General features: G+C 38.3%; 1 protein-coding gene across 14 annotated transcripts in view; it reads left to right on the top strand.

Moving 5' to 3' along the window:
• FRY (FRY microtubule binding protein) overlaps positions 1-13074 on the top strand; it is a 620873-nt gene that overhangs the window by 591976 nt on the left and 15823 nt on the right. For 12 of the 14 annotated variants that reach the window (XM_066258908.1, XM_066258906.1, XM_066258901.1 and 9 more), the window contains 2 exons: positions 8439-8456; positions 10248-10358. In XM_066258908.1, coding sequence (XP_066115005.1) covers positions 8439-8456; positions 10248-10358 — 129 coding nt within the window. The remainder of the gene's footprint in view (positions 1-8438; positions 8457-10247; positions 10359-13074) is intronic. The other 2 variants (XM_066258895.1, XM_066258900.1) reach the window with 1 other exon arrangement.

The following is a 13074-nucleotide window of genomic DNA, read 5'->3' as shown; positions in this document are numbered from 1 at the left end:
TCATATAGGCCTGAAGTGATATGAACTTTCCTCTTATTACTGCTTTTGCTGCATCCCAGAGATTCTGATATGTCGTGTTTTCATTTTCATTTGTCTGTATATATCTTTTGATCTCTGCGCTTATTTCTTCTTTGACCCATTCATTTTTTAGAAGTATGTTGTTTAGTTTCCACATTTTTGTGGGTTTTTCCCCCTCTGTTTTGCAGTTGAATTCTAGTTTCAAGGCTTTATGATCAGAAAATATGCTTGGTACAATTTCAATTTTTCTAAATTTGCTGATATTGTCTTTGTGGCGCAACATATGGTCAATTCTTGAGAATGTTCCATGTACACTAGAGAAAAATGTATACTCTGTCGCTTTGGGATGAAGTGTCCTGTAGATGTCTATCATATCCAGGTGTTCTAGTATTTCATTTAAGGCCACTATATCTTTATTGATTCTCTGTTTGGATGACCGATCTAGAGCCGTCAGCGGTGTATTGAGGTCTCCAAGTATGATTGTATTTTTGTTAGTTTTTGTTTTAAGGTCAATAAGTAGCTGTCTTATATATTTTGGTGCTCCTTGGTTTGGTGCATATATATTAAGGATTGTTATGTCTTCTTGATTCAGTGTCCCCTTAATCATTATGAAATGACCATTTTTGTCTCTGAGTACTTTTTCTGTCTTGTAGTCAGCATTATTAGATATGAGTATTGCTACACCTGCTTTTTTTTGGGTGTTGTTTGCTTGGAGTATTGTTTTCCAGCCTTTCACTTTGAATTTGTTTTTATCCTTGTTGCTTAGATGTGTTTCTTGTAGGCAGCATATAGTTGGATTTTCTTTTTTAATCCATTCTGCTACTCTGTGTCTTTTTATTGGTAAGTTTAATCCATTTACATTTAGCGTAATTATTGACACTTGTGGGTTCCCTACTGCCATTTTATAAATTGCTTTCTGTTAGTTTTGTATCTAGTTTGATTCTTCTCTTTTGTTTTTCTATCATTTGTTTTTGTTTGTTTGTGTTCCATACTTCTTTCCTCTGTTGCTACCTTTTTTAAGTCAAGTGTTTTTGTGGTGGTTTTTTTAAGGGTGGTTACCATTAAGTAATGAAAAGGGTACCTACCATATTCATTGTAGTACCCTATCTTATAAGTATTTCTGCACTTCATCGTCCTTTGCTACTGTTAATCTCCATCCTCTCCCCCCTTTTTTTCCTTTGTTGTCACAGTTTAAGTTTGGTTTTATTGTGTTCTTGGTGGAGCTGTTACTTGTGGTGTTGTTTTCTTTTGTTCTTTGAATCTGGTTGGAAAACCCCCTTTAGTATTTCCTGGAGTGGGGGCTTTCTGTTGATAAATTCTCTCATCTTTTCTGTATTTGTGAATGTTTTTATATCTCCTTCATACTTGAAGGATAGCTTTGATGGGTATAGTATTCTTGGCTGAAAGTTCCTCTCTTTCAGGGCTTTAAATATTGGGGTCCACTCTCTTCTAGCTTGTAGAGTTTCTGCTGAGAAATCTGATGAAAATCTAATAGGCTTTCCTTTATATGTTGTACTCTTCTTTTCCCTGGCTGCCTTGAGAATTTTTTCTTTGTCATTGGTTTGTGTCATCTTTATTATGATGTGCCTTGGAGTGGGTTTGTTGGGGTTAAGAAAACTCGGTGTTCTGTTTGCTTCTTGAATTTGAGGCTTTAGTTCTTTCCACAGGCTTGGGAAGTTCTCGTCTATTATTTGTTTGAGTATATTCTCCATTCCATTTTCTTTCTCTTCTCCCTCTGATATACCTATTATTCTTATGTTATTCTTTCTGATGGAGTCAGACAATTCCTGTAGGGCTTTCTCGTTTTTTATTATTTTTGAGTCTCTTTCTTCTTCTCTCTGTTGTGCCTCAAGTTGTTTGTCTTCTATTTCACTAATCCTATCTTCAATCTGGGCTGTTCTGTTAGATAAGCTTGTTACCTCGTTTTTCAGCTCGTGAATTGAGTTTTTCATTTCTGTTTGATTTGTTTTTATAGTTTCAATTTCCTTGGTAATATATTCTCTGTGTTCATTGAGTTGTTTTCTGATCTCCCTATATTGCCTTTCTGTGTTTTCTTGTATATCTCTGAGTATTTTTAAGATTTCTATTTTAAATTCTCTGTCATTTAGCTCCAAGGCTTCCAATATGTTAAGTCTTTTGTCCATAGATTTTTCCACATCTATTTGTGTTACCTCTCTTTCTTTTGTATCCATAATATTCGATTTCCTCTTTCTTATTGGCATCTGAGGGTGGTCTTGTTGATAGCACTAATTAGAATTAATAAAGAGTAAAAAGTAAAAAAAAAAAAAAAAAGTTAAAACACCCCACAAAAAAAACAGTAATAATTTATTATTTCCCCCTTTTTTCTTTCTTCTCTTTCCCTCTCTCCTCTCCTCAGGGAAATATCGTGCCTATAATGGAGGGCCTGATTTGGGGTGAAGAGTTCAAGGGGCAAAAAAAAGGGAGTAGGGACCTATTAAATGCAAAAAAAAAAAAAAAAAAAAGGAAGAAAATCTTAGACAAGCATAAGATGATTTGCTTGTAAGTGATGGTCAACTAAGAGATATAATGAGAGGGATAAGAGGGAACCAGAAGAAAGGACCAAAAAAGAATAATAATGAAGAGAAAAATAAAAATAATAAGTAAAAATCTGTTGTATTAAGTGGAGCGAAGACTAAATACAATGGAGACCTTGGGTTGGGAGGACCCAAAATGCCACAAAAATAAACAAACAAGAAAAAAATAAAAACAAAAGCAAATAAGAAAAATAAAGCCAAAAAAACCTTGAGTCCCAAATTAACTAATTTGTTCATGATTGAGGATTAAATGGTAGGAAAGTAAAATGAGAGAAGAAAAAACGAATAGAAAGGAAAAAATAAGAAAAAGAGAAAAACAAAGGAAGAAATAAAAAAGGAAAACAAAATAAAACAAAACAAAAAAACAAAAAAAAACAAAAAAGGAGAGAGTGAGAGTTAAGTGTTTTGGAGTATAACCTTAAAGGAGGGTGAGGATGAAGAAGAGAAATAAAATGTAACACTCATGGGTAGTGTAGTTCAAGAAAAGGGAAGCATAAGATGGGCAGAGAATAGAAGGACCGAGGTGGAGGAAATAAAGGCAATAAGATAGAAGAAACAAACAACAACAAAAAAAGTTAGTGGAACAAGTTGTAAAGTCTGTGGATTTTTCTTGATTTTGAGAGGTTAACTTCTTCCTTTTTCTTTTCTCTCCCTCTTCCTGGTCGGTGACTCTGTACCCCAGGCTCTGCCCCTGTGTCACACCCAGGCAGGGATTTGCAGTTGATGGGATTCTATGGCAATGTCCTATGATTGGCTTTAGTCTTGCTGGTAGTCAAGGCCTGTTGGAGTTTGCAGGGTCCAACGATGAGAAAGTTTGCTTTCCTGGATTCTCTCTCCTAGTCCCCCCTTTCTGAATTAGCAGCCTGGTGATCCAGCTATAAGGCTGCAACTGCTTCTGCCTGGGGAGCAAGAGGCTCAAAGAGCTGGGAAATCCCCACTCTATCCCCACTCAGTGCAAGGCTTTGGGAAAGGCTCTGACAGTCAGGGCCTCCAGTGTAATCAGGCGGGGGTGGGAGTCAATTGTTGTCAAGGTGACTGTTCAGCGCCTATCATTCAGTTGGACCTCTCAACCCAGGCTTTCCACACTTTGTAGCCTGTTTTTGCTGGGAAGAAGAGGCACTAGTCTCTGCTTGCGACTAGTGTAGTATAGATCTTATTATCTGCCAAGTCCTTCTTGTTAGCGTTTATCCCTGAATATGGAGGCTCTATCAATCAGAAGTTGCCCCCGCCCCTTTAGCGAGAGGCACTAAAAAATATCACGCCTCTTGTCTTGGGTCGCTGAACTGAGAGAGATCTTATCAATTAGAACCGAGGGTGCACAGATTTCATGGGTTAAGCTAATTTCAGTGATTGGGTCGCAGCTGTGCTCCCGAAGGTATTTTAGGCAGCCTGCGTGCTTCCCTCCCCCAACGCTTGATTATTAGCTTGAATGGCTGGGTGAGGTGCCCCGCCCACGGAGAGAATCTCCCAAGTAGAAGACCACTGTGGTGCCTCTCCCGCTCGCCCTGCCGCTGGCGGCTGGATCGCACCAGGCGCAGGATAATGGGGCACCCTGGGTGTGCGGGCCAGTAGGGCGCTCTGGGCGCGTGGAATGCCCAGGGCACGCGCGCGAATGGGGTGCTCCGGGCACCAGTGGCTGGCGACTCTCACTCGCAGTGCGGGGGCCGCTGGGAACGTTAGCGGTGCTCGCTCTGCAACCGTACCGGGCGCGCGCCCGCGGCTGCTCGCAGCGGCTCGCGGCTCCCGAGTGTGGGCTGACTCACCACAGGCGCACAACCTCGCGGCTTGAATGAATGTCCCTGCGGTAGCTTCCTCCACACCCTCGTCTCTCAGATTCAAGTGATAACAGTCCTTTCGCTATCAGTTTGTGTGGAACTCCGGAATGCTCCGAGGATAAATTTTTCTGTTTCTAGTTGATAAATTTGTTGTGATTTAGGGGAGAGCTGTCGGACGCGCTGCTCACGGCGCCATTTCCGTGACGTCACTCTGTACCTTTATTTAAAATTGTTTTAATTTAGCTATTGTTATTGAGTGATATTTACTACTGTGTCTACAGGTTGCTAATCCATTCTTCTGTATTAACCTGCTGTTGATTCCTCCTAACGTATTTTTTATTTCAGTTAATGTATCTTTTGCTTCTCCTCTATTCTATTTTCTAATTCTTTGTTGAAGTCCTCTCTGAGCTCCCCTTTTGCACTGTCAAGTTTTTGAGCATCCTTATGATTGTTTCTTTGAATTCTTTCTCAGGCAAATTACTTACCTTCGTTTTATTGGACTTTTTCCTCCATGGTTTTTTTCCGTTTAATTGGGGCCTAGTCTTCTGTCTCCTTATTTGGGTTGACTTTCTGTGTTTATTCCTGTGAGTTAGATGAAATAACTGTCTCAATGTTGAAAAAGTGGCCTCTGTGAAGACTGTGTATTGGCTGGTTCTTGTAAGCTGTTTGTATTCTGGATGGGCACATGTCATGTCTGTCTAGAAGTAGTGGGTTCTCAGAGGGGCAGCCTGGTGCGTATACATATGCAGTAGTTCCCTGTTGTTCTGGCTGCCTGTGGCCAGAATGGGGTTGGGGCAGGCAGCCTGTGTGTGTGTACTTCCTTGACCTTCTCATGCGGGCGGGGCTGCCAGTATGTGCTCACAGAAGCACTACACCAGCTTTTCACGTCCTCTGGATAGTGCAACCCATGTGTGCATGCAGCAGTGGCTCCTGTCTCCAGACTAGAGAGCCGTGCATTCTGCAGTGATTACTACCTGATAACTTAATAGATATATTACTCAGGGTGAAGAACTCGGTTCTGGATTCTCCAGGCAACAGCGTCAGCCCCACAAGTAGTTTTACATAGTTCACCTCCCAGTTATGCAGACCTGGCCCTGGGAGAGTGGGGATGTTTCCACTTCACTTGTTATATGTGATTTTAGTTGACACACTCATCACTCAACAGATATTCCTGAGTACTTAATGAACATGTGATTCTTTGGACTCAAATATAATAACTGACATTTAGCCTTACTACACATTTCATCTTATATTTGAACAATGATTCCAATTTAAAAGGTTCTCTTGAACACTGATATTCTATTATATATCATTTTATTACTATATAATCAATCCATGAATGAGAAGCCTGCAGCCTCTGTTCTTTTTTCATTTGAAAAAGTTAAATTGAGCAAGATGAGATATTTCTCCAGTTAAACCATAATCCATTAAAAATCATCCTTTGGGTATAATCAGTCACTCTTTATAAGGAATCCCCTTTCCATTATTGACTACAGAAATGTATATTAAAGTCAATGTCTTCTTAAAAATAGTAATTCCTCAGGCTGTGTAATCTGTATCATAGGCTTACAGATATTTATCTTTCAAAACTTTGAAAGATATTTATGGCCAAGGTCTAAAAAAGTACCCATCAAACATAATACAGTGGTCATCAATGTGTCAGACCCATGTGATATTAATAAAGGTGGATATATGTTTTCATACTTGCTTGGGGGATTAGCTGCACATACGTATTACTGAGTAGGGACACTTCAACAATTGACTAGATTAAAATTGAGGTAACTAGTGAATTTTAGAGACCAATATGATAAAAATAATAATAGCTAATACGGTACACTGTGGCTTATCTTCTGCCAATGTTACTGTTAATACATAAAAATTAGATTATTCTGGACTTTTAAGCTCCCCTGTCTATGATTACTTCTTAACATCTTGCTTTCTTGACCTTTTTTTCTCATTGTGAGAAAACATACCTCTAAATCTAATTTATAGATCAAGCCATATCAGGAGTGCAAGAACAAGGCTTGAAGAAAATCCTTTATACCAAAGTAGTGACATTCCTGTGACATCTCAGAAGAATCTTGAGTCACATAGCTACGTATACAATAAAGACTTCTAAAGGGGTATTTTTAAAACCTAGATATAAGAAAACATTAGCATGGGGGTTGGGGACTTTTAACATCTTCCATAAAATGTCCCCTAGCAAGGCATTTTTCACTACCTTTTTGGAGCTCTAAATTAAAACTAGGTTCTAGAGTCTGGCCTACGAAAAGGATGCCGAGATAATAAATATCAAAGCAGCTTGGACTCACCTAAAAAGTAGAGGATAAGGGCATTGAATGCTGGTTTGTGTCAAGTTGGCCATCTCCCAAAAAAGAGAGTTTTGTGGCCTGAGAAATGAGTAGGAGGAATTCATTGACAGTGAAGTTCCTTAGCACCAACCTGGAATCAAAAAGTCTCATTTGCCTTTTATTGAACAGAGATGTTGCTTTACCTGAGGTGATGATCTTCTTGCATTATAATCTCATTTGTGAAAACAGTAAAAAGATACAATCTTCTTCACACAAGAGCATGCCATTTACTTAGCCTTTGCTTCACTCCACCCTTCTCACAAGTAAATTCCATGGTAGAAGCAGTTACGTGCCTAAGTGCATTCGTTTTGATCAAATTTTACATTTTCTAAAATGTTTTCATGGTCGAAATTCTTTATATATATGGACTTAAAACTCTGGCCCTGTACTTCTTTCTGGACTGACATTGTATGTCAGTATATAAGATTTGGTTATAAAAATATTAGGCAGAAAGTTTTCTCCAAAAATAGTAAATACCTCGGGTTGTATAATTATATCACAAGATTAAAGGTCTTTATTTCTCAAAGTTTGAAGGATATTCATATCCATAGCCTAAGAAACAACTCAATAAACATAAAATATAATAAAAATAATAGTCATCAATATGCCAAACCCATGTAACAGGTGAAGGAAGAAGAGACCCTTGGAAGACAGGGGTTGTGGTAGGCATTGGTAGTGGTGATGCTTTATGTTTGGAGATAGTAAATAATTTGATGATTTTATTTTTTGTGCATTTTATCTGATGTTAAGTACAATATGTTAAACTAATAACCCAAAGAATTTTTTTGGAAAGAACTTTAAGATAAGAGTTTTATGTTGTTAAGAATTGGAAACTGGGTTAGATAGGTCCTCAAATATTTTGAAAACCAGACCAGATATATTGACCCATAATTAAGACTGGCCAAATTGAATTCTTAAAAACACTGTGTCAGGTTATAGTTATCTATTTCACATACCCAGACTTTCCTTAATTCTGTGGTTATGATACGATGACTCCAAAAACTGCTAGCCATGGCTGAACATGGCCCAGTTCAAGTTTATAGTATTCTAGACCAACCATCAGTTGTATAGTACTGGCAAAAAAATTATAAAAAATAAAATGCAAGAAAATCACTTGTCATATTTCACACTTGTTCAGGGAGTATACAGACAATGTTTATTTAACATAATATATTAAAATATAATATAATATAAGTGACAATATCTAGCAGTACTATAAAATATTCTCAATATGGAAGGCAATCTGACTAAAGAAAATTCCATTTACATATATTTTATGTTAATTGTATAGTCACAGTTTGAAGCCAAATATATGAAAGACTCTGCCTTGACATTTGACAGTGGTTTAATTTCTTTAGGGCTCTAGTTCATTCACTTGACTCAGCTGATCTCACTATTCTCTGTTCACCTCACATTTAAATACTAAAATCGTCAAGTAGTAAACGTTTGTACGTCTAGTCTCCAAGACTAATAAAGTCTAAACCAACTAACCAGAGAATCTAAAAGATTATGAGTTATAATTTCCACCAACATGTTTCCCAACTAGAGCCTGTTTTTAACTGGGCCGCTGTGCATGTGAATGGGTACCAGCTTTGCCACCATCTGTCAAGTCTGGGTGAGCAGTGCTAACAGTGCAGCTGGTCCTGCTGGCGGAAGAGGGCCACGCTTCCCATTGCATGCAGACACTGACCCTGTACTCTCTTTCCTTTCCTGTTTCCTGTGCCATGCTTGCTGAGTAGCAAATGGAATCTCTGGCAGTAAGTTAACTTTCTTTCATACTCTCTGCCCACTGGAGGCACGGACCCATAACAAACCTTATTTTCACTGTTACTATTATGTCTCTTAGCATGTTTCCCCTTTTTCCTTCCATTTTATTGTTTTTGGTTGACTGAGGTATGCCAGTTTGTTAGTAGCATTCTGGGCTGCTTTCGTCCCAAAAGTAGAAACCAACATTGCTAGGCACTCATACTATCAAGTGGAATATTTTGAGTTATAACACCCATTATCTGACACAAGAAAACCAGAGTTTTCATAGCTAGGTTTCACCCTAAATTGTGAAGGTAAATTTTTTAAACAATACTTTTTAATTATGTGCAAGTCCCTGGCAGTTAACCTTTTATACCAGATTTTAAAAGAGTTCGCATAGAGAAAAATTTAAAGTGAAATGTCTTATTGAAACAACCAAAGATCTAGCTGAGGATAACTAGTGAGTATAGCTACTTCTTTAACGTGAGGCTGGTTTCCAGCTTAGGTCACATCTAAGTAGAATTTCTTTTCCGCTAAGGGCCATAGAAGGGTGAGAGGAGAACTATTATTTCATTCAGCATATTTTAAGTAAACTTCAGTAACTTCTGAAAATTAGAACCAAAAGTCTGTCGATATACTATTAATAGCATATTCTTCTTCAAACCTAAATTTAAATGATTATAATTTCTCTCCTTAAACTGATGTGGGAGAACAATTTTAAGTCACCACAGCAGCGCTCGATTCTGAGCTGAGCTCTTTTTTCTCCATTAGCAAAAGAAAGGCCCTCTTTACCCTCGCCAAACCACATTTGAAAACTGAACAGTGAGGTGCAGTGTAAGCCACATATGGAACCACTTTCACTGGTGGCTGCTGAGTCATGAAATTCTACCTAATGAAGGCTGTGCTTTCCCTCACAGAGAATCCCATTCACTACGTAGGAGCTAGGCCATTCTTAGAACAAAACAGGCAATGTTTACAGGCTGTTAGGAGCAGATACAGCTCTTAGAACAAAATAATCATTGGTGTGGGAATTACGATTTATTTCTCCTTCATAGGATATATAAGCCAAGTAATGAAAATATTTTAAATTCCAGAGGCACCGGTAGGCCCAAAGGGCCAATTTGTGTGATTACTTTTTAATGTTCTCTCCACAGTAAGTTTTGAATGACCTTGCAATTCTCATCTATGTAAGCACATTTTGGCCTCATTTTATATCTTTTTAATTCAAAAAATATTAACTGAGCACTGGGCAGAAGCATCATCAGTAAAGCTGACACAGTGCCATAGAGGGTCATGTGACTGTTCTGTTGACACAGACTTCAGGATGAGTGTCAGCACCCAAAATGCAGCCAGAGTTGTCACATGGAGTAATTTCTCAAGTGTCTGCTGAATTTATAAATTTAACACTTAGAATGACTTCATATTTTGCCTTTCAAATATGCTTTTTAAAAATTAAAAAAAAATTTTATAACAAAAAATTTCAGCTGATAAAAATTAAGACAACCACAGTTATAATTTGTAGCTATGAAACTGGCAAATCAGTGAAATCTGACAATTCACTCAGTCCTTTTATATCTACTACTCCCCTCTCATTAGTCATTTCCCAGGAGCTATTCTGTATTTTATTGTGAATTTTTCACTAATATTTACAGACCGGATCTTGTTGTTCTGTTTTATTGGGAATAATAACAGCTAGTTAGGGATCCTTGATTTTAAAAAAAGTTTGTCTCCACCAAGATTTCACTTGTTATACAAAACCACCCTGAATAACTGATTTCTCCCCATGCCAATTCTCTTGCCAGCAATTGGAACTGTGTCAGAGGTTATATAAACTACACTTCCAGCTGCTGCTGCTTTTTCAGTCCTACTGCAAGCTCATCGGCCAGGTGCACGAAGTCAGTTCCATGCCAGAGGTGAGCCCACGCACCTCCCTTCCCTTAGCGCTGCCATGAAAATCCTTCCTTTCCTTTTGTTCTCCCCACCTCCCCAGCTCCCCTGTCTAAATCTGCCCAAGTGATTTTATTCCCAGATACTGTAATTATTTTGCTCTAGAATAAGTCTTAAATGTGTCTTGTATTTCTAATCCTGTTTGGCAGTGACGGGCCTAGGCCCAAAGCTGAAGGGCTCCTTCAGTGCCATGCTGAGAGGCCTCACTTGGCCCGCCCTAAGCCTGGCCCTTGTGTCCTTGTCTTATGTAGTCAGTGAAATAAGGGGAGGTAGAGAGGATGTTATACAAGCACAGAGGATGACCGCCTAAGTCATATGGAGGTGAGGAGGTTTAACTAGGATAGGTTTCTGGAGGAAAGCATGCCAGGGCTGGTTCTTCACAGATGAGTTGGAGTAGAGAAGGCAGAGGTAAAGAAGCAGTGTTCCAATGAGAAACGGCATGGGATAAACATGGTGGTAAGAAAGAAAAAGGAACTACACACAATTTACCTTTGCTAGAATAGAGCATGCAAACCAAAAAGGAGCGATGGAGCAAGGCAGAGGAAATCGGTAAGGGAAGATGCTGGGCCAGAGAGTGTTTCGGCTAAAGCTTCTGACAGAGAGATGAGGGGGATTTGATGACAACTAGACTGACTAGACTGGAAGCAGGGAGAACACTTATGATGCTGATAAAATAGCTCAGATGATAGGTGAAAGTTTGAACTAGGACAGAAGTACTAGGTATAATGGGAAGGGAGGAAATGTAAGAGCTGTTTAGGACAAAAGGTCAATGCAGGTGATGGGGCAAGGAGTGGAGGAAAGGAAAGAGTGTGATGCTCAGGTTCCATCTCAGATGCACTGGGGGACCTGTGGTCCACAGGTGAGCAGGGATATAGAAGGAGAACTGAGACAATTGTACATCAAGCCTTCTGATTGCTAGTCAATAACTGAGTCTGCCCACTAGACCAGTCCAGTTTAACAACATGATTGCAGATAGTTAAATACAAGGATCTAGAAGAAATCAGACATCAGAGGAGAGATCTGAACTGAAGGTATAGATTCGGTTGTCATCGATGACAAGCCAAGAGTTCAGGAAACCATGCCACCAAGAGCATTTCGGCGAGGATGGAGCACTGTACTTATCACTCAGTAGGAATGAAGGGAAAGGACAGTATCTCTTTTTTTTAGTATACTTTCAAATGTTAATTTCAAGGGAGGCATGAGTCAGACATATTTGTTTATAAAGAGCTCTTCACAAGCCATTTTTCCTCCAAAGAATCACCAATTAGCAGATAAAAGAGAAGATAGTTGATACATTATTTGCCATACTGTCAAGATAAGTTTTCACTTCTTACTCTCCTAGCAACTATATATTAACAAGATCCTTAGAATTCATCTGGGCTAGACTGGAAGCAGGGTGAACACTTATGATGCTGATAAAATAGCTCAGATGATAGGTGAAAGTTTCTCCCTGCTTCCAGTCTAGTCAGATCCTTAAAATTCATTCTCAAAAAAAGAGAGGGCATGCAAATGCAACTCACAGGTCCTTTTCCATATTAAAAAGGCAATTTAAGTTTCACTTTAGAAAAGTAAATTATGTGTTACATGCTTTGTATATGTATATACATATATATTATATAATTGTTTTACATCTTGTAAATTTAAAGTGAATTTCTCCTTAATTGTTTTAAGTTTAGGTAAGTTTTAAAAACTACAAACACAATATTTAAAACTTGCCTAGATTTGAAATAATTGAAAAGAAAATCACTTTCAAACTTAATAGCTTATGTCAGGGGTCCCCAAACCTTTTACACAGGGGGCCAGTTCACTGTCCCTCAGACCGTTGGAGGGCCGGACTATATAAAAAAACGATGAACAAATCCCTGTGCACACTGCACATATCTTATTTTAAAGTAAAAAAACAAAATGGGAACAAATACAATATTTAAAATAAAGAACAAGTAAATTTAAATCAACAAACTGACCAGTATTTCAATGGGAACTATGCTCCTCTCACTGACCACCAATGAAAGAGGTGCCCTTTCCGGAAGTGCATTGGGGGCCGGATAAATGGCCTCAGGGGGCCACAGTTTGGGGACCCCTGACTTATGTGCATAAGCTACTCTTAATATCTTACGTAAAATAATTATCTCATAAATTTTAAACCTAGCTCTGGAGTAGTAATTTGTATTGAATAAGCATCTGTGTGGAGACAAATAGTCCTTGAGGGCTTTGGTTCTATTTTTTGTAAAATAAATGAGCTAGGAATGAACATGTTGGTAAATCAACTCTATAAAAGAAACAAGTATCATCAACTTGCATTGCAAAGGAAAAAAACCCTTTAAATTCATGTCAATTTTTAAAAATGATCTTGAAATCAGAGTCCAAAACAGCTGTCTTCATTGCACATTCTAGGCATACTAAGACATTTTGTAGCTTCTCTCTTATGGTTTACTTTTTAACACTCTGGATCTTTTGGTTTCAGTAATGTTGAGGGAAAATCTTTTACCTCTGTAATGTGAATACTTATATTACATTAGATTCTTTTTCCCCTTCTTCCTTAAAATTATGTCTTTATTCTTTTTCCATAGCATAGAAATAGTGAGAAAATTTTATTTGTCAGAATCCCTGTTGATGATTGCATTTATTGAGCACTTATATGCCAAACTTACTAATTATATTATAAACACACTGAGAGCTATC

This window comes from Saccopteryx bilineata, chromosome 2 (genome assembly GCF_036850765.1).
Source record: "Saccopteryx bilineata isolate mSacBil1 chromosome 2, mSacBil1_pri_phased_curated, whole genome shotgun sequence".
Classification (NCBI taxonomy): Eukaryota; Metazoa; Chordata; class Mammalia; order Chiroptera; family Emballonuridae; genus Saccopteryx; species Saccopteryx bilineata.
This window is presented reverse-complemented; position numbering and strand designations above follow the sequence as displayed.